The 26,733-nt window shown below is 44.1% G+C and overlaps 1 protein-coding gene and 1 long non-coding RNA gene across 2 annotated transcripts in view; one reads left to right on the top strand and one right to left on the bottom strand.

Moving 5' to 3' along the window:
• The window catches only part of LOC311062548, a 98,553-nt gene that overhangs the window by 55,116 nt on the left and 16,704 nt on the right, over positions 1-26,733 (bottom strand). The window lies entirely within an intron of this gene.
• On the top strand, positions 195-24,745 carry dll4 (delta-like 4). The gene is made up of 11 exons (XM_084081660.1): positions 195-818; positions 1,355-1,630; positions 2,825-2,882; positions 3,894-4,160; positions 11,266-11,326; positions 14,660-14,790; positions 16,088-16,257; positions 16,958-17,177; positions 18,531-19,293; positions 21,708-21,816; positions 23,971-24,745. The coding sequence occupies exons 1-11, from the start codon at positions 765-767 to the stop codon at positions 23,974-23,976; spliced, it is 2,115 nt and encodes a 704-aa protein (XP_083937786.1). The 5' UTR covers positions 195-764; the 3' UTR covers positions 23,977-24,745.

The following is a 26,733-nucleotide window of genomic DNA, read 5'->3' as shown; positions in this document are numbered from 1 at the left end:
ATTTTGCACACTCCACCCGTAAAAAAGAAAAAAAGTCCCATTTGGACCCCCTGGGCGTTCCGCGCACCTCACATTGAGAAACCCTGTTGGAATAATGTGAAAGGGGGCGGGGTCAGGCGCGTTTGACGGACAGTCGACGCGAGTCTATATATGGGGGCGGAGACGCGGCAGCGCTTTCATTCAGGAGTAAGAACCACACTGTAACACTGTACAGGAGGAGAGGAGAGCAGAAACACTGTGCAAGAGGAGAGGAGAGTAGAGAGAGAGACGCTACTTTACGCACAGAGCCGAGCATCAAAACAAGCTCCTCTTCCTTACGACCCTTAAGCTTTAAGGCAACACGAAAAACCTACAGTAGACAGCATTTTGTGGAGTATATATTCATACGATTGCATTGCGCACAGGACATCACGCCTGAGGACGCATCAGAAGACAAGACTTGGATAATTTTGTCACCCGTTTTGGATAACTTGGGAAGATTTTTTGGAGACGCGCTGCTTCTTGCTGCGTTTTTTTTTTGTGTTCACACTCAACGCCAGAGGGAATATTTGTGGGGATAAAAAAGAAAAAAAACTCCCTGGGAGTGAAGAAGGATTTATATACGTTTTTCTTTTCTTCTTTTTCTTAATCTTTTTTGGACGTGTGCTTTTCTATAGGTTGGAATAGGAAGGGTTGTTGTTTTCGGTGTTATTTTTTATTTTTTTATTAGGCTGTGTTGTTGGCGCAGCGGCGACATCGTTCGCGCTGGAGGAGCGACAAGGAGGATGGCTTCAGCTTGGTTGACATTCACCGTGTTCAGCACCACGTTGATAGCACAGGTATGACAGCCTGTGGTATCCGATTGATCGATCGATTACTTGATTGATTGATTGATTGAATAGCCTACTTTATTAACAGTTTGCAAAAAAAGCACAGAAAGTACAATTCTGTACAAAATGATGCTGAAAGGATTAAACCCCAAGAAAGCACTACTATGGCTTGTTTTCATTAGGGTCCTGGTTATGAGAGCCTGTGTTATCCGTGTTGTCACTTGCATGGTAGGGGGACCCACACAGTAGCAGGGACCCCCCGGGGTCGGGGGGGTCCCTGCTACTGTGTGTCCCCCTACCATGCAAGTGAAACAAACAAAAAAACATACATCACAATCCTAGATTACAAAAATCATTATTATTTAAGCACAGGTACGAGAGCCTGAGTTATCTGTGTTGTCACTTGCATGGTAATGGGGGGAACACACAGTTGCAGGGACCCCCCGGGGGGTCCCTGCTACTGTGTCCCCCCCCCCCCCCTGCATGCAAGTGACAAAAAGCCCCAAAAAATCCTAGAATGTATAATAATAATACTATTATTGAAGGTATTCGGATCGGGGATCTTTGAGCTGGAGCTGCAGGAGTTCCAGAACCAGCGGGGTCTGCTGGCCAACGGGCAGCAGTGCGCCCCCGGGCCGGGCTGCAGGACCTTCTTCAGGGTGTGCCTGAAGAACTACCAGGCGGTGGTGTCGCCCGGGGACTGCATCTTCGGGAGGTCAATGACCCCGGTGCTGGGCGACAACTCTTTCAGCAGCAGCTCGTCGGGCACATCATCCCTGGTCAAAAGACCCATTCGGTTACCGTTCAACTTCGGATGGCCGGTAAGAATTGTTTTTTGAATTGCACTAAAAAATTGCAATTCCACAACTTCCACAACTAGAGAGAGAGAGAGAGAGAGAGAGAGAGAGAGAGAGAGAGAGAGAGAGAGATAGAGAGAGAGAGAGAGAGAGAGAGAGAGAGATATACACAGGATAGGTGGGCAATATAGGGACATTGGGCACCTCGATGTAAAATTGGCTATTTTGTCCAAAATGTTGAAAAATAATGTAATAAGTAATGTAAAGTAGGCCTATACATGATGTGAACATGTAGGCCTACGGTACATCATTATGTCAGACTTAATCCTTCAACATCTTGTTTATGCCCCAAAATGACTGGATATACAGGTTTTGTAGCAATTGTAGAAATATTAGACCTTAATTGTCGAATGTTTAAGCATGTTCTAATCTCTACACTTTACTTAAAAACATTTTCCAAATATTTACATTTTTTAACATTTTGGACAAAATAGCCAATTTTACGTCGAGGTGCCCAGATGTCCCTATAGTGCCCACCTATCCTGTTACCAGTTCCCATGGTGCGTTTTTGAGGAGCGCACCGGGCCGCTGCTCCGCATGATAATCCATCATCATTAGGTAACGCTTCTGTCAACAAACGGATTGGATTGCGAGGCAGTTTCAGACCCGCAGCACGACGTAGTAGTGCAATAAAACCACTGATTCTCAACCTTCTTCTCTTTACGTTGATTTCAAGGACCTATAGTTTGATATGCATGAGGCCACGCGGACCCCCATTATCTCTCTGGGGACCCCCCCCCCAGTCTGCACTAAAACCCTCAAGGATCAACTATAATTTTAACTTCGAGAGCGTGCAAATGGAACCAAATGGACTTGGTTCCATTTGCTCTCGAAGTTACAGACTCGCAAAGCCCCAAAATATAATTACTGGAAACGCCACTGCGTAAAGGGTCCAATTTTGGACCCCCCCCTGGTGGTCCGTGGACCTCACTTTGAGAACCAGTGCAATAAACATATCATGCAATGCAATAATTCACTATATTCATCATGTCGTACATATTAAGCCTGTTCTAGTGGGCTATACCAAAACAAATGCTGCCTACACCATGAGAAAACACCTGGCCCATATAAACTGTTAGTTTAGACATGAATATAAATCAAAATAAACCAGTAAAATAAGCATAATAATAACTGAATCATGTTTCTTTCTTCCCTCAGGGCTCGTTTTCTTTGATAATTGAAGCGTGGCATTCACCATACGAAAGTCTACCTGTAGGTAAGTGCGCCACATTACGCCACAAGAGGGCGCCCTGTCTGTACATTTCACCTCTTGGGACTTCAGAGTTGATTTACTCTTGCACAATTTCACTAAACAAAAAAGCAAACATTTGGGCAATCTAATGCTACTTAATCACTCAACGTGGGTACTTTATGGCTACCAGGTGCTTCTTGTGCATAAACGCACACATTTTCACGCCTTTCTGAGCCCCTTTGTTGTGAGCCTATCTCAGTATACCTTCTTTTTTTTTTTTTTTTCATTCTTATTCTCCAACACAATTGAACTTCCTTTGGTTTATTTTTGGCGTGGGAAAGACTCGCTGGGCTTTGGTGAGAATGCTCGGAGCCTGCCAAAAGCCCTGACTACATTTTCCTGTATTTTACACCTTGCTCTGTTCCGCCCTTTGGAAGAGAAGGACCAGGGGCCTGGGAATGTTTTTGCTGACGGAAAAGAAAAGAGGAAATTTCAACCTTTAGTTTATCTTTCATCTGAGCTGTATGGGCTTTGATAAGGGATGCAGCTTTTCCTAGTTGGCAGATTTCTTTATTTAAGTAATGACGGATGGCTTTTTAAATCACGCATCCAAACTCTGGGTGAAGTCAAGAAGATATAATATCGTTGCTGTCATGCTTATCTCCATATTTTAAGTTTTTATGTTGTTGTTTTTTTCCCCCTAAATTAATGCCCTGCTTCGTCATACTACAGTGTCAAACAAAAGTAGCAAAAATAGAAGATCTACAGGAGCTTGAGCTTGTAGATCTGCTATTTTTGCTATGTCTTAATTTGAATCCTGAAAAGTTTTGGACATACAGCATGAGGCTTGCACCCGACAGCAATGATATTATGTGTAGTCAAGCCTAGAAGTTAAAGAAATTAATCTGGGAACGCCACTAATATGCATAAATGTCGTCCCCTTCCTCCGCTCTCTCTCCCTCTCTCTCTCTTTCTCTCTCACTCTCTCTCCATCTCTTTCTTTCTCTCTCTCTCTGGCATGTGTTTTTCTCCCAGACACCAACAACAACCCAGAGTTTCTGATCAGCTTCTTTGCCATCCAGAGGCAGCTGAGCGTGGGCACGGAGTGGTCCCAGGACACGCAGGCGGGCGCGCAGACCGAGCTGCGCTACTCGTACCGCTTCGTCTGCAACGACAACTACTACGGCGAGAGCTGCTCCAAGAAGTGCACGCCCCGGGACGACCGCTTCGGCCACTACACCTGCACCCGCGAGGGCCACCTGTCCTGCCTGCCCGGCTGGAAGGGCAAATACTGTGAAGAACGTAAGCCACAACAACAACAACTTCTCCTCCCGTTTTCCCAAGCCCCGATTTTGTAACTTCCATCGGACGTTAGGGTTTCCTACAGGAAAGAAACATAGGCTGCTGCTGGAGGGGGGTGCATGTTATGTCCCTGCTGCACGCTGGGGAGGCACAATATGGACACAATGTCATACCTCAATAGTTAGGCCAAATATCTCAATAGTGATGCAATATCGTTGCTGTCAGGCAGAAACCTCTTACTTAAGTGTAGCAGCAACAGTGAAAACTAAACATTCATCAAAAAACAGAATATTATGTCAATTATGCTGTTATTTTAAACGTTTAGTCTGACATCTAGTCTCAGTGCTGTACCATGTCAGTGTCGGCGGTGGTGTGCCTATAGAAGACTGAACTGGTCTGGCGGTATCCCGGCAGAAAGTAGCTGACCCACAAGCTCAAAACGCTCTGCGGACGCTGGTGGATCAGCTATTTTCGGCTTGCAACACAATCGTATGACAGAGCGTGACATCAGGCGTCACGCGTTGCTGCCCTTTATGGCTGACTGTGTGTCAGTCAAGAAGAACCGGGCCTGTTCTCTCTTTCTCTTTCTTCACTTTCTGGGGTTTCAACATATCTCTACTGTCTGTCATGTTTGCGTTCTGTTGGTTGGTTGGCTGCTCTGACCTCGCGCTGGCCTGATGCAGGGCTGGGCATTGATGTCACGATAGGAGACTTGATCTTGTTGGATATTGTAATAACGTGATATGGCATACGTGTTGTCTTGTTCTAGTTTTAAAGGCTGCTTTGCCGTAATGTGACTGGTTGTAGCTGTTCTATTATTTGCCTTTTTCCCACTTTTTATTGTATAGGCATTGGTGATTATTTCTCAGAAATCTCATTGTCTCTCAAGTATTTTGTGAAAGTGCCAATAGTCATTAATAGGAAGTTGGCAAAAAAATACCCTGGTATTCAACATCTCTACTTCTTCAACATCTCTACTGTTGGTCATGTTTAAATGTTTTGTTGGTCGGAGCTGCTCTCTGCAGTCGGCCTGAAGTTTTTTATTTTGTGCAGACATCTGTGAGTCGCTTTGAGAGGGTAAAACTCTACAAACTGTGCATGATGCGAGCATAGCTAGCCCGTACCTGACATTCCAGCCGGTAATTCAGTGCATTTGGATGTTCCTGCAGAGAAGAGACATTTTAACCACATGAACCCTAGCGTCTCTATTTCATAATAGGTGAACCTTCTGCAGAAAATAGCCGATCTACAAGCTCAGAACACGACATATTATCGGCTATTTTTGGCATACAGATTTGGTGTAGAGGGTAAAAAAAGGAGGAGGCCAAAGAATGATAGACCCCCTGGGGGACCCTGGTCAACAAAGTATATACCTTTTCAGGCGGTTTTAAGCAATGTTTGTCAGCATTGCATCATAGCAACAGTTGAGGATTCTTCTAGACGTAAGCCGTTATACTATGGGATGACTTCTAGGTATTTCCTGATTAGAAGTCCCTCCGTAGAGAGAGCGAGAGAGAGAGAGCGAGAGCGAGAGAGAGAGCGCCGCGCGGCCTCAGGATGTTTAGTGCCGTGGCCAGACATGACAGCGCTATCTGGCAGGGCTGCTGTGTAATTGTGGCATCATAGGGGTGTCATTTTCGGAGACCGTTGAATTTGGTAGAAATGATTGTATAATTGGAGGAGCATAATTGGCGCTGGGTCTGCGAGCGGTCGTTGAGTTTTTCGGGGTCGAGGGGGCAGACTGGGTTTAGCATGACAACAGACGCACAACACACAACCGGGCCAAATCCTCCTCGGACCCACACACTCACACACACACACCCATGTTTTGGATAAGCTTTGAACGGGGCAGTGGTGGGAAAGTCATTTGTGTGCAATTTGAAGCGTATTTTCTCGAGTACTGTTTAACCCATTAAGACCTGAGGCGATTCTTAAAAATGTTTTCTAAATCCTAACAGTTTTTTGAAAAAAAAAATCTAAAAAAAATGTTTTCAAGATCTTTCAAAAATAGCAGATCTACAAGCTCATAGCGCGGCACTCGGTGCCACGCTATGAGCTTGTATATCTGCTATTTTTGAATAGCCAAAGAAATCTAAAGTGACACGGGTTCCAGGTCTTAATGGGTTAAGTAGAATTTTGAGGCGCTTTTACTTTACTTGAGTATATAGAACTTTTTTGATACTTTATACGACAACTTCCACTACATCTCAGAGGCAAATATTGTACTTTTGTGCGCTTGTAGTTTTGCTATTTTCACTATATTGGAAATAGGGTTTACCTACAGTAGCTTACTTTTTGCCTTTCTAGAACTGTAATGGAGTCAAAAGTACAATATTTGTCTTTGAAATGTAGTGGAGATGAAGTCAGAAGTATCCAAACATACAAATCGTCGTGGTGGAAACCTCGTATGTCCAAAACTGTAGCAATAGTAGCAGATCTACAAGCTCGTTTCGAGTTTGCGGATCTGCTACGTTTGATGCTTTTGTGTAACGCAGTAGTATTATCAAATAGGGGCGTTCTTTACAAAAAACACGAAAAGTTAGAATATGGACATAAAAGGTTTCTGCCTGACAGCAACGAAATAACAAAGTGCACTTTGTTACTGTCCACCACGGCTCTTAAGTAACGGGGCCGGTTGCCATTTGGCTTCGGCAAAACACCACGACGGATCCCCAAATTCTCATCGAAAAAAAAACCTCCAGATGAATCAAAGGCGTAGTAGATTGGAAGGAAGGGGACACCGTGAGTGTAATAGTTACCATGTGGCGGACGCGGGACCGCACGAGACTACGGCGGATCTGTCATCAGTGTCAGGCCGCGGGTGAATGACAAATTGGCACGTGCTATTTTGACCGTGGCGCCAAATTCTAACCAGATGGGCTCACGTGGTGCGGGCAATTACAGGCGCATCAATCGTCGCCGACTACAGAAAATATACACGATGCGAGATAAATGAGCTTTCTGTCAGACACTGTAATTTCCTCTGAGTCTCACTCTGGCTGTGCCTTACTCTGGACTGTGTACCACCCCCCCCCCCCCCCCCCTCCTCTCTCTCTCTCTCTCTCTCTCCCTCTCTCTCTCTACTACACATCAGGGTGCAACAGTTAATCGAAATAATCAATGTAATCGATTTTATCCCCTCAAAAAGTAATTGATAGTCTAATCCAGTGGTCTTCAACAGGGGGTCCGGGACCCTTAGGGGGTCCTCAGAGTTGCTACAAGGGGGTCCGCCAAATATCTGTGTGATAGGATCATTGTTTTTTTGCATTAACCACTTGAACCCTAGCATCCCTATTCTAAGGACAACTTTATCCGAAAATGGCCGATCTACAAGCTCACAAGGCCTCGCGCTGCGAGGCCTTGTGAGCTTGTAGATCTGCCATTTTCGGCTAAGAGGGGAAAAAAGAGCAGACCAAATACAGAGTGAAAAAGTATTGGCAGTTTAAGTCGTTAATGTCTGAAAATACACATTAACATGAATCCAACATCTAGGAAAAGCTGTGAAACACAATTTTATGTAATATATAGTGGGGGTCCCTGCTTCATCTCTCTCTCAGTTAGGGGTCCTTGGGCTGAAAGGTTGAAGACCCCTGGTCTAATCGCTTAGTCTCTCTCTCTCTCTCTCTCTCTCTCTCTCTCTCTCTCTCTCTCTCTCTCTCTCTCTCTCTCTCTCTCTCTCTCTCTCTCTCTCTCTCTCTCTCTCTCTCTCTCTCTCTCTCTCTCTCTCTCTCTCTCTCTCTCTCTCTCTCTCTCTCTCCTCTCTCTCTCTCTCTCTCTCTCTCTCTCTCTCTCTCTCTCTCTCTCTCTCTCTCTCTCTCTCTCTCTCTCCCACACACACACACACACACAAACAGCGCGTGCCTGGGTAATTAATCCGGCTGGTGTGTGAGCGTGCATTCATAGGTGGGGCTCGTGCCAAGGTTAATCGCGGCATTATTACCGCGCCACGCGCCACCCATGTTTGTTATTAGAATCCCTCTCTATTGTCGCGGCGCTGCGGCATTAATAGCGGCAGCTGCAAACACGGTTTCTCCTCGCGGCCCACAGAACAACAATGGCGACAGCTGTCTGCTATTGAGAGCGAGCATCTGTTAAGGCTAAACCGGCCGCTTACCGTCAGTCGCCTCTCTGGTTTCCCCGAATACAGTGTCACTGTCACAACAGCCCCGCTCACAGCTGCCATTAAGTGCCTGCCCGTGTCCCCGAGCGGGACGGTGACCAACACACCTGAAACTCAGGTGATTGTTGTAATGCATGTAGTGGTTCTCAATGTGGGGTCTCCCGGGGGTCCTTGAGGGGATTCCCTGCAAAAATGACGAACACTTTGAACACTTGAGCCTTATTTTATTTTTCAGCTGTTCGGAAAGTAGCAGATCCTACAAGCTTGTTATATTGCTATTTTCGACAATGTTAACCAATCTTGACATCTTTCTCTTATCGGGGTCCCTGGGCATAAAATCTTTTTCAGATGTGCAGGTCCGTGACCAAATACATATCAATTTGGGGGGGGGGGGGGGGGGGGGGGGGTCCGTGACCGTGACATGAAAACGTGTGGGAACCGCTGATTGAATGCACCCACAGTGGTCAAACAAGTACTCACGACTCAGATCTATTATTTAAGTAAAAGTAGGTAGAAATACTGTGTTACAAGTGAAAGTCCTGCATTCAACATTGTACATGGAAGGAAGTGACACGCGCTGCTGTGGAAAACGGAAGGTGTGATTTCAGTGTGTGATGCATATGGATGGCAGGTGCCTCATAAGAGCATGGCCTACAACACCCTGGACACCAGATACACGTTAAAGGAGTACTTCGCCACCCAAAAATGTTGATGTTGGATGTTGTTGTTAAGCTGCTGCTAAGCTTGGACCCCTATTCAATTCTATCATCAAATATTCTCTTAAGTTTTTATTTCTTCATTCAGGATTGCGACAAAAACAAAAAATAGCAGAGTGCTGCGCTATGAGCTTGTAGATCTGCTATTTTTTTTAAATCTTGAACATTTGTGCAAATATTTGAGTATATATTTTTTTTTTAAAAGAACATTTTTGACTCAAATCTTTGCTCCTGGGGGGTCCCTGGATCAAAAATATTTTTATATGGGGGTCGGTGGCCAAATATATATAATTTTGTGTGGTCCTTGACATGAGTTTGAGCACCACTGATATTATAGCAACATACGTTTTTTAGAAAACTGTTTTTAGAAGACATTTGTAGAATCGGAAGCTCAGGTCTAAATGGGTTCAATGCCAAGTGCGGGTTAAAAGCGACCATTGGCCATCGTGGACCGCTCTGCCTAAAAGCCACAAACGACCCTCATAACAGTCAACCGTTCCCGCCTGGCAGCTGGTGTGGTGTGGTGGGTGTGACGGGTGGTGGGCCGGTGGGCAGGTGTAGATCAAATGATCCGTTTAGTGCTTTCTGAGGAAAGTTGAGACCCTCAGACTGAAGGGCTTTCTGTGAATTCTACCTCCTCCAGGCCCACAGCGGTGTGGTGGTTGGCTCTTAAAACAGGTGTAGGCTATTAATGGCGGAATGGATGTGTTCCGTACCCTGCTTGTTTAGGCACTGACCGCCAAGAGTGGCTTTAAAGGCGCAATTACAATACAATGAAATATGAACCGTCTGTGTGTGAGTGTGTGTGTGTGTGTGTGTGTGTGCTTGCGGTTACATGGGAGGCTGGTTCCATTTTAATGCTACATCGTCTCGTTGTGATTTCTTCTTTATTTCTTTTATTTTTGGTCATTTTGGATGCCCAACATCTATGTGTATTACGTTTATGAGACCCACTACGGGTGGAAAATGGAAGTAAATAAGTCCCTAACCCATTTGTAACTCGGAGAGTGTACAAAATGGTTCCATTTGTACACTCTCTCGGGAGTGTAGGCATAACATCACAATTACGCCACGAACTGCGCAATTACCTTGCCTTATTACAGATGTGAGTCAGGGAAATAAGGGACTTTATCCGCTGAGTGTACGGCATCTAGTGGTTGAGTGTTGTCTATTGCACCTTTAACTCTGAGAGGGACGCTTTTACAGCATTCAACTTCACTTTTTCTCTATTCGCTGCTATTATACACTGGCTGCTATTGTGTGTGACAGTGTGTACAGTATATACAGTATATCGTCTCTGTTGGGTGGAAACCTGTCCAAAACTGTTACATTTCAGGATTTAAAAAAAAAGAAAAAACTAGAAAATATGCTCCTCGGAGCACAGGTCTCCGCCAGTACTGTTCCTGATTAATCCTGTCTTACCTCACTTCAAAAGATATTAATGATCTTTTGAAGTGACACACCTATTTATAGACTCTATTTCATCATGCGTCTCGCTAACCAATCAAAGCACACCCTTTCAACATATTGTCACGTGAAGCTTGACCAATGTTAGCTTGGTGGACGGACGAGAACGAAAACATAGTCTCCGGAGACAAGACTGGCGGAGACAAAAAGTTGCAGATCTGCAAGCTCGAAACACGGCGCGTCGAGCTTGTCGATTGGTAGGCAGGTTTCTGAACTGTCCACAGCCCACCAATGAGACGCAGTGAGTGGACAGAAATGGTGCCTTATAATGAGCTTTAGTGAGGACCAAGGGGCTTTAGTGAGGAGCGGCAGTGGCTCAGGAGGTAGAGTGGCCGCTTGGGAAAAACGGAAGGTTCCCAGTTCGATCCCGGCTAGCTCTGGGTTAGTGTTTGAAGTGTCCCCGAGCAAGACACTGAACCCCTGACTGCTCCCGACGAGCAGGTCGGTGCCTTGTCGACCCATTACATGTGAATGTAATGCACACTGTAAAGTGCTTTGGATAAAAAGCACTATATAAATGCACCCTTTACCAATTATATGAAGATACGGTTGAAAATGTAGGAAGTGCTCCTTTAAATAACTGATAATAAATGGTTGTACTGTATACGTTATAGAGGCCTGTGAAAAGTTAACTCTATATCTTGCATCACAGGTGTTTTATTATTTGCATCGTTTGTTTGTTTTTGTCTGTCAGGTTGAGCCACTCGTGGTTCTAAATCACATCACGGCCGTGAGACTGGTTGGTCCTGGAGAGCGTTTAGAATGACCTCAGTGTGTGTTTTTCTCTCTCTCTGTGTTACAGCTATCTGTCTGGAAGGCTGCAGTGAGCGCAACGGGAACTGTTCTAAACCTGGCGAGTGTGTGTAAGTATAAAAAAAAAAAACGTTACAAAAACAAACAACCGCATGAAGCGATGAAATGGGTGTTGGTCGTGTGTCTGGGAACTGGACGCAGAGAGAGTGTGTGTGCGCGTGTGCGTGTGCGTGCGCGTGCGCGTGCGTGCGTGCGTGCGTGCGTGCGTGCGTGCGTGCGTGTATTTCTATACTTGTCCTCACAAGTGAATGAGTGAGATGGGGGTCGGCGGCCAAATACATATCATTTTGGGGGTCCTTGACATGAAAACGTTTGAGCAACACTGACTGGCAACATACGTTTTTCAGAAACCAGTTAGGATTTAGAAGGCATTTGTAGATGCGTTGAATGGGTTAAAATGGTAATTCAAGTTAATGTGTGCGTACGTGCCTGCATGCATGCGTGTGAGACACATTTTGGAGCGGATTTTCAGCGCATGTCCGTTTTCATTGGGTTGTCAAGCGCGCGGCGCAGCGGGTGGATTGATTGAACACCAGCCATTCTCATGACCGGAGAGTGTGTGTTGTTCATCAAGGAGAGGTCAAAGTTCACCCCGGCCTCTCTCTCTCGCTCTCTCTCGCGCTCTCTCTCACTCTCTGTGTATCACTCACTTCTCCACGTCTCGGGTTTCCTGCTTGCAGCACTGGAAAGTAACTAAGTACATTTGCTCAAGTACTGTACTCAAGTACAACTTTTTTACTTAAACCTTTAAACCATTATTTTATACTTTGACTATCCAAAAATAGCAGATGTACCATTTTGTAAAATCAGAACCTCAGGCTTTGATGGGTTATCTTGAGTATGTACATTTTAGTACGATATTTTAAACTTCTACTCTACTACTGTGTCATCAGCAAACCAATTAATACAAATACACATGTAAATCTCTGTCGGGTGGAAACCTCATATGTCCGAAACTGTTACTTTCCATGATTTCAAAGATAGCAAAAGTAGCAGATCTGCTGTCTACTTGGTGCCATGTTTTGAGCTTGCAGATCTGCTACTTTTAATGCTGTTGTGTGACGCTGTATGTAGTATGATCAAGTGGGGCATTCATTTACGAAAAAACACAAAACATTAGAATATGGAGATAAGAGGTTTCTGCCCGACAGCAACGAAATACAGATACTCAATAGATTTACTTAACTAACGGTACTCAAGTAAATGTATTTGGTTACTGTCTCTCTCTATCGCTCGCTCCCTCCAGCTAACTAGGAACGTTCGCTCCCTTCATCTCCGTGAGAAATAATCCCTCTCTTCTCTTTTTCTTGTTCTAAAAAAGCGCAAATCCATCATTATCACCGCCTTAAATCCACCCCGAAAAGGAGGTTAAGGCCTTTTTAGTGTTCCCCGACGCCCCAGAGCTGTCCCACACGTCTCTGCTCGTCTCTTGACACAAGACATGGGGACAACATCCTCCTCCTCCTCCTCCTCCTCCTCCTCCTCCTCCTCCTCCTCCCTGCCTGGGTGACACCACCGCTAACCACCCCGCTGAGAGTTGGGTTTCATTGGGGGGGAAACGTGAGAACCGGGGACCATTTTGACAGCTAGACTCCTTTTACTGCATTGGTTCTCAAACTTTTTCATGTCAAGGATTAAAGGAGTAGTTCACCCCCAAAAAATGACTTATTTCCTATCAATTACACAGTCCACGAAGCCTTGAATGAATTCATGGAGATTTTTATGTTTTTGTCGCATTCCTGAGTCAATAATTTGATGACCGGGTCATCGGTCACTCAGAGACTCAGTAGTAGACTCAATTGAGTCTCCTACCGGAATGCGACAAAAACAAAAAATCGCCATGAATTCAAGGTTTCATGGGGGGTGTAATTGATAGGACATTCTTTGGGTGAACTACTCCTTTAAGCTCGATATGTATTTGGCCGCGGACCACCCCATCTGAAAATGTTTTGTGCCAGGGAGACCCCCAGAGGCGAGAGAAGATTTGTGTTAAAAAAAGTCCAATAAATCAAAATGTTTTTTTTTTTTTAAATAGCAGATGTACAGTACAAGCTCGCAGTGCGGCACGAAGTGACACACTGTGAGCTTGTAGATCTGTTATTCTTGAATAGCCAACGTCTAAATGTATATAAAGTGGTCCCCGGGGGGACCCCACTTTGAGGACCACTGCTTTACTGCCAAGAAAGAGAGACTCCTCTAAAACTGTCACGTCCAAAACGGCACCTCACAGCGATATGTTTTGGTTAGGATAAGTGTTAAATAGCTCTATATTCCCATAGTAATCTTTGCTGTGTGGAGTGTTTGTTCAGTAACAGGGATCTCTCTCCATGTCTCTCCCCAGCTCTGAAACTGAAAAATATTATGTTCAGGTTGGGATAGTTATTGTATCCAATCAGGAGAGAGAACTCACACAGGATACAGGAATGTGGAATTGGAAGTGATGAAACATAACAAAAACAAGATATGAGAAGACAGAATTGGAACTGGAACACTATAAAATTGAAATTGATGAATGATCTTAGTGCGGTTCTCTCTCCCGATTGGCTAAAATTGGTATCCCAGGCTGAAATTGTATTTTCTGTTTACTAAACAGCTGGAGAGAAAGGAGGGACCCCTGTTACTGAACATTCTATAGCAATGATTCAGATTAACAAGCTTAACCTTTGAACAAAAAGGTTTATTAAACACCCTTTTAATTGAACTCACAGAGAGTTACAATAACAGTAAGTGAAAATAGCACTTGGTTTTTCCCTGTGTATCATTCTGCCCCCAAATCTTTAAGCCATACATTGAACGCCATGCACAAACAGCACAAAACGCTGACACTGCAAATATCTTCTGTTCCCATGCGTGGCCACATTATTTTCAACAAGTCATTTTTTTTGCCAACAGAGGCTTTTGGGGCTAAAAAACGCACCGGATGACAGTTGAGATGACAGTTAAAGTGTGTGCTGCTTAAATGAAATATCGCCTCAAAGCCTGGCGGCTGGGCACACAGTTTGTAATAATTACCAGGGGAATGGATGCGTGTGGGCACTGGGCATTTTTCTGGTCTGTTGTATAGCAGCCAGTACCGCGGCTGTACCAAGCGGTACTACCAAAGCATGTGGTTAATTGATTGGCGACTGACGTGACATTCAAGGGGACTGTGGTCTTGTGTGAGATCATAACGACGCCGTAAAAGCTACAGACAACATGTCTGCCCTTCCTTCGCCCGACCAATCGCACGGCCCGCTGACTTCACTCGAGGTTGGGTTTGCGGGGTCTGGCGACATAGAAACGTAACAATAACGGATTCAGAAACGCGACAAAGACTTCACTGTGTGAGGGGTGATGATAAATAGTTGTGTTTAACCCGTTGTGTTTTGTGTCGCCCCCCTCAGGTGCAGAGAAGGCTGGCAGGGGACGTTCTGCGACGAATGTAAGAAGTACCCGGCCTGTAAGCACGGCACGTGCCAGCAGCCGTGGCAGTGCAACTGTCAGGAGGGCTGGGGAGGCCTCTTCTGTGACCAAGGTATACAGCAACACTACACAACTCTGACTATAGCAATGGAACAGGTACTCACCTTTTACTTAAAGGGATAGTTCACACCCAAAATGACTTTTTCTATCGATTAGTCACTCCATGGAGACTTCAATTCATGGATATTTTTTAGTTTTTGTCGCATTCCTAAGCCAATAATTTGATGACCGGCAGCGGTTCCGGTAGGAGACACAAAGAGTCTCCTTTGTGTCTCCTACCGGAACCGCTGCCTGCCGGTCCGCTGGTCATCAAACTATTGGCTAAGGAATTCGACAAAAATAAAAAAATATCTATGAATTGAAGTCTCCATGGAGTGACTAATCGATAGAGAAAAAAAGAATGGTTTTGTAGTTTGTTTTCCACTTCTGGTGAAAAACTACAGCAGATTAAAAACATGGCAGACTGGTAAGCAACACAGCTGCACAAAACAAATGAACAAGGATGTTCATAGGTGTGTCCAGTGCCAAGGGCCAATGTGCAAGCATGATAGACAGTATTGACACACCTAAAATGTAACACACCCATTATTAATTTGATTAGCTGCAGCTGTGTTGCTTGCATCACCGTGTACTGTACAGTGATGGCAGCCTGCCATGTTTTTACACTGCAGTCGTTTTTCACCTGAAGCGGAAAACAAACTACAAAGTCAGCCTCGGGTGTTGTTCCCCCTTAAGTACAGGCCTACTTGAGTAAATGCACTTTCCACCACTGACTGACAGCAGACTAAAGGTTATTGATTATTATTATTAGCTCATTATCAATAGTAGAAGTAGAATACTACTAGTCTATTATAGTATTATAATTGTTCAGTGTTCCCTTGGGATAAAAACAAAACCCAAAAAGTTCAATGCAGTCCAATGTCATTCATTTGAAACCACAAGTGTACAGGCATGGAGGAACTCGGCCTGATTTAAATTATGTTTAGACGCAACCTCTCCGTCCGTGGTTTGGTGATGTCGGTTGACAGTTTGTTTGTAAACAAACGTAAACAAACGATTTTCGCTCTGTCCGGACCTCAACTTCTACACTCAGTGGGGTCCAGGGACCCTCAGGGTCCATCGAGAGGATTCCAAAAGTACCACTTTACAGGTCTGTAACTCTCAGAGTGTACAAACGGATTTGTACACTCTCAAGAGTTGTTACGGCGGTCCTTGAAATTTTGGACTTTCTGTCCTTGGTTTTTGGGATGCCAGGTTGACAGTTTTTAAAGCCTGTTTATCGTCATATAGGTGTAAAGAAGTGGGTGAAATCGTTTTTTCATTATTTCTTTCTCCCCTCTGTTGTCCAGACCTGAACTTCTGCACCCACCACCGTCCGTGCGTGAACGGAGCCACGTGCATGAACACGGGGCAGGGCAGCTACACGTGCACCTGTCTGCCCGGCTTCACCGGGGTCAACTGTGAGCTGGAGATGCAGGAGTGTGACAGCAACCCCTGCAGGAACGGAGGACTGTGTACGGTGAGTGATGGACGGATGAGTAAATTGACAGACAACGCATTTAGGACCGCAAACCATTGATTATTTTCTTGGCGATTATTCTGTCGATTACTTTTTCAATTAATCGGATAATTGAGATTGAAAATAATTTTTTTTAAATCGATACAATCGATTAGTTCGATTAACTACACCAGAGGTCTTCAACAGGGGGTCCGGGACCCCTAGGGGGTCCTCAGAGTTACTACAGGGGGTCCGCCAAATCTTTGTGTGATTTTTACATTAACCACTTCAACCAAGCATCCCTATTCTGAGGAGAACTTTAGCCAAAAATAACAGATCTACAAGCACACAACGCCTCGCGCTGCGAGGCGTTGTGCGCTTGTATATCTGCTATTTTCGGCCTAGTGGTTTAGTAAAGGGGGGAAAAAGAGCAGACTAAGTACAGAGTGAAAGGTCAGGTATACTAAGTATAGTTTAAGTGCATGGTTAAATGTCTGGAAATACACATTAACATGAATCCAACATGATAGTGCTGTGAAACAAGTCTATGAAGCTGCCTATGAAATCTATGAACAAAAATAATATTCTATACAATATATAATGGGGGTCCCTGCTTTAACTCGCTCTCAGCCAAGGGGTCCTTGGCCTGAAAACGTTGAAGACCCCTGAACTACACACATGTTTTTCAACACGCTAACTAAATCTCCTCTCCTCTCCACAGAACCTGGACACGGGCTACATGTGCTCGTGCGCGGACGGTTTCGAGGGCGCTCACTGCGAGCACAGCCTGTTGACGTGCGCCGACTCGCCGTGCTTCCACGGCGGCCGGTGTCGGGAGAAGGACAACGGCCACAGCTACATGTGCGAGTGTCCTCGCGGCTACACCGGCCTCAACTGTGAAAAGAGAGTGGACAAGTGCACCTCGCTTCCCTGCGCCAACGGTACGTAATACCAGCCAGTAGTGGAAGAAGTACTCTGTCACAACGTAAAAAAAAGGCCTGTATGTATTCAAAATATTACTTAAAAGTACAAAAGTATTGACATCGAAATACACCTAAAGTTATGTTTAAAATGTTTGTCAAAATATATACAGATGCAGTGGAGTAGAAGTATAAAGTATAAAGTACAAACAAATGTTAAAGGAGGAGTTCACCCAAAAAATGACTTATTTTCTATCAATTGCACACCCTATGAAGCCTTGAATTCATGGATTCTTTTTTGTTTTTGTCGCATTCCTAAGCTAATAATTTGATTCCCGTCTCCTACCGGCAAATGTATCCGGTAGGAGACACAAAGTAGATTATTTGTGTCTCCTACCGGAAATACACACGGTCTTCAAATTATTGTCTTAGGAATGCCACAAAAACAAAAATAAATCCATGAAATCAAGGCTTCATGGGGTGTGTAATTGATAGAAAATAAGTCATTTTTTGGGTGAACTCCTCCTTTAAGTAAAAAAATAAGTAAAGTAAGAGTAAAACAAATACCTCAGAATACCTCAGTATACAGTACTTGAGTAAATGTACTTAGTTACTTTCCACCACTGGACATATCAGCCTTCCTCCTCTAGTTCCTCCTCCTTCCCCCCCTTTTGAACTTCCTCTTCCTCCCCCAACCAACTTCCTGCTGGAACTGGAAGTGGTGGAGGAACAACAGGAATTGGTGGGAACTGGGTGTCTATTGTCCTTCCATGTAAACACAGCGTACCACCGCCGTACGCTGTCTGTCTGTGTCACCCCCTGTACGCCGCGGCCGTCCTTACAAACGGTTAATTGGACGAGGCTCGATTTCTGTCTGTCCGTATATCCGTAGGTCTGTTAATATGGGATGGAAGAACCCGGAAACCCCAGGCGGAGCTGAACTGGAGGGCAGTGGGGTCTCATAGGGAGATGTGTTGTTTGTTTAAAATGCTTTGTTTGTTTGGTTTTGTGTGTTTATTTGTCTGTTTTCCGTCATTTTTTAATGTTTGCTTTATGATGCCTCTAGGGCTGCAACTATAATTTTTTATTATTATTATGGATTATGCTATCGATACATTTTTCGATTAGTCAAAAAAGTAAGCCCTATTTTATACGCGCGAACAGTACAGCGCGACACTTTGCAAGTTTGTAGATCATACATTTTCACTATTGTTCGAAAAACAGGTGAAAAAAAAGAAAAGTCCCCCCCCCCCCAAATTGATTATGTTTTTAAACAAAAGTGAGCAGTAAAATGGTAGTTTGATTAACTGTTGCACCCCTAATGCAGTCAACAGATGGAGACTAACTCCCTGTATCCTCTCTCTCTCTCCGCAGGCGGTCTGTGTGTGATCCACGGCGGGATGCGCGTCTGCAGCTGTCGGGCGGGCTTCACCGGCCAGCGCTGCGAGATCAACGTCAACGAGTGCGCCGGCGACCCCTGCCTCAACGCCGGCACCTGCCTGGACCGCATCAACGACTACACCTGCGTCTGCCCTCCCGGTTTCGCCGGCCGCAACTGCGACCGCGCCCTGGACGAGTGCTCCGTCCCCGTGCCCTGTCTCAACGGGGGCGTCTGCACGGGCGGCGGCGGACCCGGAAAGCCGCCGCCCGCCTGCGTCTGCCCCGCCGGGTTCGCCGGCCCGCGCTGCGAGTCCCTCGCCTCGGTGACCATCCCCGTGACGTCCCCCCGGGGGGAGGCCCCGGACGGCTTCCAGTGGGCCGCCGTCTCGCTCGCCGTGGGCCTCGTGGCGCTGCTGATCCTGCTCTGCATGGTGGGCCTGGCACTGAGGCACATCCACCGGCAGAGCGGCCGGGACCGCGGCGGCGACGCCGAGACCATGAACAACGTGTCGGACGTGCAGAGGGATAACCTGATCCCGGCCTCGCAGCTGAAGAACACCAACCACAAGGTGGGCCTGGAGGTGGACTGTACCGACTCGGAGAAGTCGAACTTTATCCACAAAAACTACCACTTGGACTCGTATAACTCCAAACCCAAAGAGTTCACGACGGACGACAAGAAGTCGCAGCAGGGGGATAAAAGTCTAATCTACGACAAGTGTTTAGAAGACAAAGTGCCCTTGAGTAGAATGTACAGGTAAGAAGGAGTTTGTTTTCGTTGTCATTCATCAGATAAATAAATGCATTATATGACCGTAAACATCGTGTCCTGCTTGTTGTGAAGGCAGGAAAGGGGGGTCTGTACATTTGTTCGCTCGTACAATGTATGGAGCGGACAAATTGTTTGAAGCACTTCCTTTTACTTCACATGTGCGCATGTGTGAGTGTGCGTACACAGTACACACACACACACACACACACACACGTCACGCACTTTAGACAATGAAGCATTCACGGAGCCCGCAGAAACGCAGCATAATATCTTCCATGGAAAAAAGAGGAGGGCTGAGGTTTGTTCTTAAAGTCTGTGAAAGATAAATGCAGTGTTATGTAGGAAGGTGCTCTTTGGTTAGAAAAAAGGGGGGAGCCTTCAGAATCAAATAAGTTGAAAAACATCTTCCAAAAAAGATGGAAACTTTTACTACTGTATATACAGTTCCAACTCAGTAACATTGAGTGTTATATCTTTGCTGTCGGGCATGTTTTTATAACACCAATACTGCCTCATCAAAGTTGGTATCGTGACTTTATACATGGTCAGATACTTGTATGTGCATGTGTCCTTATTTTATCATCACTTTACCCGAATCCAGCTCAAGTGGAGTTAGGAGGTTTTTGACCATTAATGTGGAGATAGATGTTACGTTCATCATTGATTAGAATGACCAAGTCAGACGGGAAAAAAAGTTGGAGTTAGGTGGATTGACCGACAGTTTGAGGATACAATGGAGTTAGGAGGTTTAGTCAGAAGCGCTTTCATACTTCTCATTGGTTCGCTATTTGTAAATCCCACACACAGACGTAAAGGGTGTTCAAAAGCACTGATTTATTACGAGAAATAAAAAAGTTGAAATCCGGGAGGTTAGGAGGTTTGCGCCCGACAGCGACGATATTTAACACCGAGTGTGCAGAGGGACATGAGTCTGATAAGTGGAAACTCTTTTAACCACATGTACTCTATAAACCATGTTGACTGGGGTCCCCCATGGGTCTAAACTATGCACAGAATCATGATTTAAAAAAAGGCTTTAAAGTGTTTCAACTGGCCAGCCAAATGAGTCATCAGTATATAAGTGGTATTGCACTAGTTGTGTATCTGTTCATGAGTGTTTATCCCCCAGAATCTTGAAGGTCGATTTGACCTTTGAGACAAATAAATAAGTCAGTGTGTCCAAAGAAATATAGTTATTGCACTTTGTGGCTTGGCAGAGCAATGTAATGCTAGGCCCCCCTCCTCACCATTTTAACAAATATCTTCGCCGAAGAGATTTTGGTGTACGGGGAAACGTATACGCCGAGTGTTTCGCCTATATTGTGACATCCTCCAAGCCCCAGAATAGGGGACGCCTGGGTTCATGTGGTTTTTTGAACGCACAGCACACCCACTCTCCAAAGACACGTTGCTAACAAACACCAGCCAGCCTTCATCTCGATGTGGGGGACCCCTCGCATTGTTCCGCGCTGACCGACACAGTTTACATTTGAAAATTGCCTTGTTATCCCCCCCCCCCCACACACACACACACACTCACGCATTTGTATTCCTATACTTGGGAGGACATCAACATTTAGGGTGGAGATTTTTTATGAATGCCATTTTTACAGTTGTTTTTTTGTTGCCATTTTTACCCTTAACTCTAAAACCGAAAATAGACGATCTAAGAGCTTGCTTGTAGATCGGCTATTTTCGGTGCATGACACCACCGGCATGTAAATAAGTACAAACCAGGCATAAATCTGATCCTATAACCCATAAACCTAATCCCTAAATGCTATGCCTGAACCCTAACCCTAACCCAAGGCTAAATTCTTTTTTTTTGTGCCATAAAACTACTTTTTCTCTTGTGAGGAGGTCAGGAGGATCAGACAAATTGTCCTCCTAAATGTGTTTCTCAAATTATACTGTTATTTGTGGGTACCAGTGGTGGGAAAGTAACTAAGTACATTTACTCAAGTACTGTACATTCAGCCCTATATACATTTCGGGGCATTTGAAAATAGCCGATCTACAAGCTCACAATGCGTCGCATCGCGACGCATTGTGAGCTTGTAGATCGGCTATTTTCAAAAGATTTGTATACATTTGAAAACTTGAAATGGGACACATTTTGATGCCAATACTTCTGTACTTTTACTCAAGTACACTTTGAATTCCGGACTTTTACTTGTAACAGTATTTCTATATTGCAGATTGATACTTTTACTTAAGTAAAAGAATGTAGTACTTTTTCCACCACTGGTGGGGTAGCCTACATTTGGGCCCTCACAAGTCCAGCAATACAAGTACACTCACACACACATTGAAATCTAAACGCATAGCTCTGCCATGTGCTTCCAGTTTGGAGGAGGATGTTTTAACGCATATGGGTTCGTTGATTTGTGCCTTTGCAGTGAAAAGCCGGAGTGTAGGATATCAACGATATGCGCCCCCAGAGACTCCGTCTACCAGTCGGTGTTTGTTATAGCGGAGGAGAGGAGGGAGTGCGTCATAGCAACCGAGGTAAGAGGACACACACACACACAACATCTTCATCACTATCATCATCGTGCAGCCTTCACCATGTGTCTCTCATCTGGAGGAATGTCCATGTCATCGTCTGCCAAGGAACAGCTCACTGTCACCGCCGAAACCTTGTATGTCCAGAAAACTGTCCAAAAAAACCCCAAAGATCCAACGGATCCTATGGAAAACGTTCTTTTGTCACACGCTCTTGTTCATACTTTTCATCGGTTAAACAGTGGTGTAAAGTAACTAGGTACATTTACTCAAGAAACGTAATTAAGTACAATTTTGAGGTACTTTTACTTTACTGGAGTATTTCCAATTGTCTATACTTTTACTTCTACTCCACTACTGCACTACAATTATTTGAAAACTTTAGTTACTAGTTACTTTGCAGATATAAATGATGAAATTATATAACATACATTACCACTAAAGCCCTATTTTATAACTAGGCTATTTGAAAATAGCTGATCTACAAGCTCACAACGCGTCGCGATGCGTTGTGAGCTTGTAGATCTGCTATTTTCAAACATTTTAGTACTTTTACTTTTGGTACTTTAAGTACATTTTGATACCAATACTTTTGTACTTTTACTCAAGTACATTTTTAATTCCAGACTTTTACTTGTAACAGAGTACTTCTACATTGCAGTATTGATAATTTTACTTAAGTAAAACATTTGAGTACTTTTTCCACCACTGCGTTTAAAATATAGCAAAACATTGCCTAAATCTGTGGTTCTCAAAGTGGGGGGGGGGGTTCCAGGGGGTCCCCAGCAAAAGTAGTTCACAATCATTTTAACCCATTTATCTATGTACATGTTGGGTATTCAAAAATAGCAGATGTATAAGCTCACAGCGCGTCACTTCGTGCCACACTGCAAGCTTGTGCATCTACTATTTTTTTTTTAATATTTTCTTCTCATAAATCTTCTCTTCTGTGGGTCCCTGCTCAAAGGATGGGGGGTCCAACCCAGCCAAATACATATACATTTTGGGGCCTTGACTTGAAAACGTTTTAGAACTGCTGATAGGGCATTCGTTTGAAAAAAAAATAAACATAAAACGTTGAAATATGGAGATACAAGGTTTCTGTGTGACAGCGAAGAGCTGTTTGTTTATGGCAGGTGACGGCGTTTTAGAGACGGACCGGTTCCGCTGTGTCAGAAACCCCGGGCCCCAGAGATTTCTGTAAACTCATTAAGAAAAAAGAAAAAAGAAGGGGGCATTTTGTGGCTATTTTTTATCTTGACAATTTGATGACCTGAACTTTGAACCGAAGTTGATTTTGTGCATATGTTTGGCTCCGTTGGGTCTCTGAGGTGCCATGTTTTAAACCGAGTGGAATTTTTGACTGGAATTTGGACAAAAAAGGCTCCTCCAAGCTAAATAGAATAACGATAACGGCGGCGGCTATACGTCCTGAAATAACACTTTCCAAAAACCTTTCATCACTTTCACCGACTAGCACATTTTTAACTACTTTAGCCCGTTTTTATACTTTGTCATAGGACGGTGTGAAAATAGCCATTCGAAAAGCTCACCGATGCCAGGTTGAACGCTCTTTTACAGGGTTCTCAGGGTAATGAAATTCCTGGAAAAAGTTATGAGATATAAGTTATTCCCAGGCCTTGAAATAGTTTGGAATTAAGAGAATGTTTTTTTTGAAAAGTTGTGAATATAATGTCGATGGCTATTGTATAAAATATGTTCATAAAAAAATACCAAAACATGTCTTAAGAAGCATTTTTGTTATCGCTAATAATTACAAACCTGGACTTATTCCATGAGTAATTATTTCCATGAAGGACATTGTAAAGTATTTTAGCTTCCCTGCAGCCTCCATCAGTTGGACCAATGTGGACATTAGTTACTGTACATGGACACTAAACCAAGTTGTTATGCTGTAAGGCTCTTTAAGATTTACCGTACATAAAGTCTTGGAACTGTTATGTTGTAAAAAAATATGTGGGAACCCTGTTTTAAATCACTTCAAAAGTTTGATTGATACGCTGACGAAGGCCAACAGGCCGAAACGTGTTCGTCGCCTTGTGACTTATTAAATGCTCTAAAAGACTTTCTACATGTGAGCGCAGTTGTTCTTTATCAAACCCTGTTTTTAATTCAAAACAATTCCTTCCATTCCAGGTATAGACCACGGTTCGGCGCCCGACGACGGGGACAGAAGTAGCGAGAAGAGACACACAATCGAGGGACAGAATCTTTATATTCTGGATTGTTTACAGACGCTGACAGACAGGAGACTGGAGGCGGGTTTTTAGACGTCCACTGCTGCTCTGGAACACTTGAGAGAACTGGAGGGACGGGGGCGGGGCGGGCGGGACAAGCGCTGCGCTGACCCGCCCCACGGACGACGCAGAAATGAAAACTTTTATGTCGAAATGGCTGTTTGTATACGCCATGTAGACGTTTGTATGCGTCACAGTCGTCGAACCGAGGGAACAGTCGACTGGACCGACAGACAGAGACAGACAAACAGACGGACTGACGGAGCGTCAGTCAAGCAGTGAATCTTAAAACAGACTGTCTTTTGGACTACTGGACAGAGGATGTTCTTTTTTTAACTCCTTGATAGTTTGACCTTGGCCTTTGTGTGATAATCAATGCTGACACTGACAGCCAACCAATCAAAAACAACGAGGTGCCTGAATTTGAACCACCGAACCAATCCTGTCACCCCGTTCTTACCCTCACACACACACACACACTCTACTCCCGCCCAGCTTCACCAGCTATGCAAGAAGTTCCGAGAAGTCGAGACGAGCAATCGACCGACCACCCAAACGACAGACCCTCAAAACGTCCGGAAAAGTTCCGACTTTCGGTCGTGCAGGAGGAAAAAAACGGAACGGATGGATTCTCTGTGCGTTGGTGGAGACTGTATGCAGCCCGAATTCACTAGAAGCCTTAAAAAAGAAGGGGAAAGGGGGAGGGGGAGGGGGGGTTGAATGCTAATGGAAAGTTTATACTCCATCCGCACGATGCTGAGATCTTGCTCTTCCCGACAAGCACATCAGTCGTGCGGTACGGAGTATAAACCGAGGTTTAAACCACTGGTTCTCAACGTTGGGTTCCGGGGACCACCAGGGGGTCCAAATTAACTGTAACTCTTAAGTGAGTACACATGGAACCAAATGGACCCGGGAGGGTCTTTACGGGTCCATTTGGTTCCACTTGTATACTCTCAAGAGGTCAATTAACACTGATTTTACAGTGCAGATTGGGGTCCCCCAGAGATTAAAACATCTGTATCAAATGTGGGGCCTGTGGCCCTGATCTATTGCATATCATACTGGGGGTCCTTGAAGTTCAAAAGGTTGAGAAGCACTGGTTTAAGGGTAAAGCCCTCATCTCTCCTCGGATCGTTTGCACTATGAAAAGAAAAAAAAAACAGTGCGGAGAAATAGTTCTAATCAACAGGGATTTAGAGAGAGGAACCACAGGACTGCAACACCCAGCGTTGTGCCAGCAACCTCCAAGACGCATAGAGAGAGAGAGAGAAAGAGACAGAGATCCGACAGACAAAGAAATACAAACAACAGTCCCAACTAGGGCTGGGTGATATATCTAGACTATATCGATATTATAATTATCGTAATATGAGACTTGATATCGTCCTGGGGCCCAAGAGTTCAAAACTTTTAAAGATATTTTTTTATTCATTAAATCATTTCTCATTGACATAAAGTTTGCTGAGGTAATTCTATGATCTCAGAGTGATCCCAATCCTGTTTTTTGGGGGTTTTGAACTACTCTTGGATACTTGAGAGTTTTGAGTGTGCGGTTTGCTGCCTTCTTTTGTTCACCTTGATATTATTCATCCTCCAGCACCTCACCTAAGTGTTTTATTAAAGGATGAGTAGTGGTTTGGGTCACTTTTCAGGTTTTTGAACTACTCAAAATCCAAATCTGATCCACTCCAATAAGAGTCCCAAAAAGTTTTGAACTCTTGGGCCCTTGGGATTTGGATACCGTAATTAAGTGTTGTCTTTTCCTGGTTTTAATAACTTAAGCCCTATTTTATGAATTTAAAAAATAAAGTATGAATAGCAGATCTTCACGCTGTGAGCATGTAGATCTGCTTTTGTTTTTGAAAATGTTTTAACATTTTGGGGCAAAAAACTACTAATTATCGTCACAATACGATATTATCGCCAGAATATCGATATCGAGGTATTTGGTCAAAAAAGAAAGATCACGATATTAGATTTTGTCTATATATCACCCAGCCCTAAATGCCGGACTGTCACACACACCACTGCCTGCCTATAACAAGTTTAAAAACAGAAAACTACAGAACCAATAATGTAATTCTTTTTTTGTTTTTGTTTTTTTAAATGATGATTATTTCCAGAGTTTTAATTTAAATACGACACACTGCTCTTTATATGTTTTATAATATTATTTTGTATATAATGCATATTTATAAGGACCAAAACTTCTGAAGAATAAAACTTTAATTCCTTCTAAAGCTGTTCTTAGTTTTGATGTTTGGTGGAAGAAACGGAAGAAAAAAAGAAATGAGATAATTTTTTAGACTGTTTTTAAACAATGAAACAGAGTATAAATGATCACCCCATGTCTCTTGTATTTATTCACGCCATCGAGGCTGGGTTTAACAGTACACTAGTGTTTCTCAATGGGGGTGGAACAGAGATGTTTGGGGGGCGCTGAGGTACTCATGATGATACAGACATGATACTGACCATGATACTGACATGATACTGACCATGATACTGACATGATACTGACATGATACTGACATGATACTGACCATGATACTGACCATGATACTGACCATGATACTGACATGATACTGACATGATACTGACCATGATACTGACCATGATACTGACATGATATTGACCATGATACTGACCATGATACTGA

Source organism: Gymnoscopelus microlampas (genome assembly GCF_963454915.1).
Source record: "Gymnoscopelus microlampas genome assembly, chromosome: 16".
Taxonomy (NCBI): Eukaryota; Metazoa; Chordata; class Actinopteri; order Myctophiformes; family Myctophidae; genus Gymnoscopelus; species Gymnoscopelus microlampas.
Note: the sequence above shows the minus strand (reverse complement) of the source record. Positions and strands in the feature narration are given on the sequence as shown.

What these genes read in the sequence shown, in the direction of transcription:
- dll4 (XM_084081660.1), top strand. Translation starts at nt 765, where the DNA reads ATGGCTTCAGCTTGGTTGACATTCACCGTGTTCAGCACCACGTTGATA. An exon ending in CGTTCAACTTCGGATGGCCG is followed by an intron (nt 1,631 to 2,824) that starts GTAAGAATTGTT and finishes TTCTTCCCTCAG; the next exon opens with GGCTCGTTTTCTTTGATAAT. An exon ending in GGGCAAATACTGTGAAGAAC is followed by an intron (nt 4,161 to 11,265) that starts GTAAGCCACAAC and finishes TCTGTGTTACAG; the next exon opens with CTATCTGTCTGGAAGGCTGC.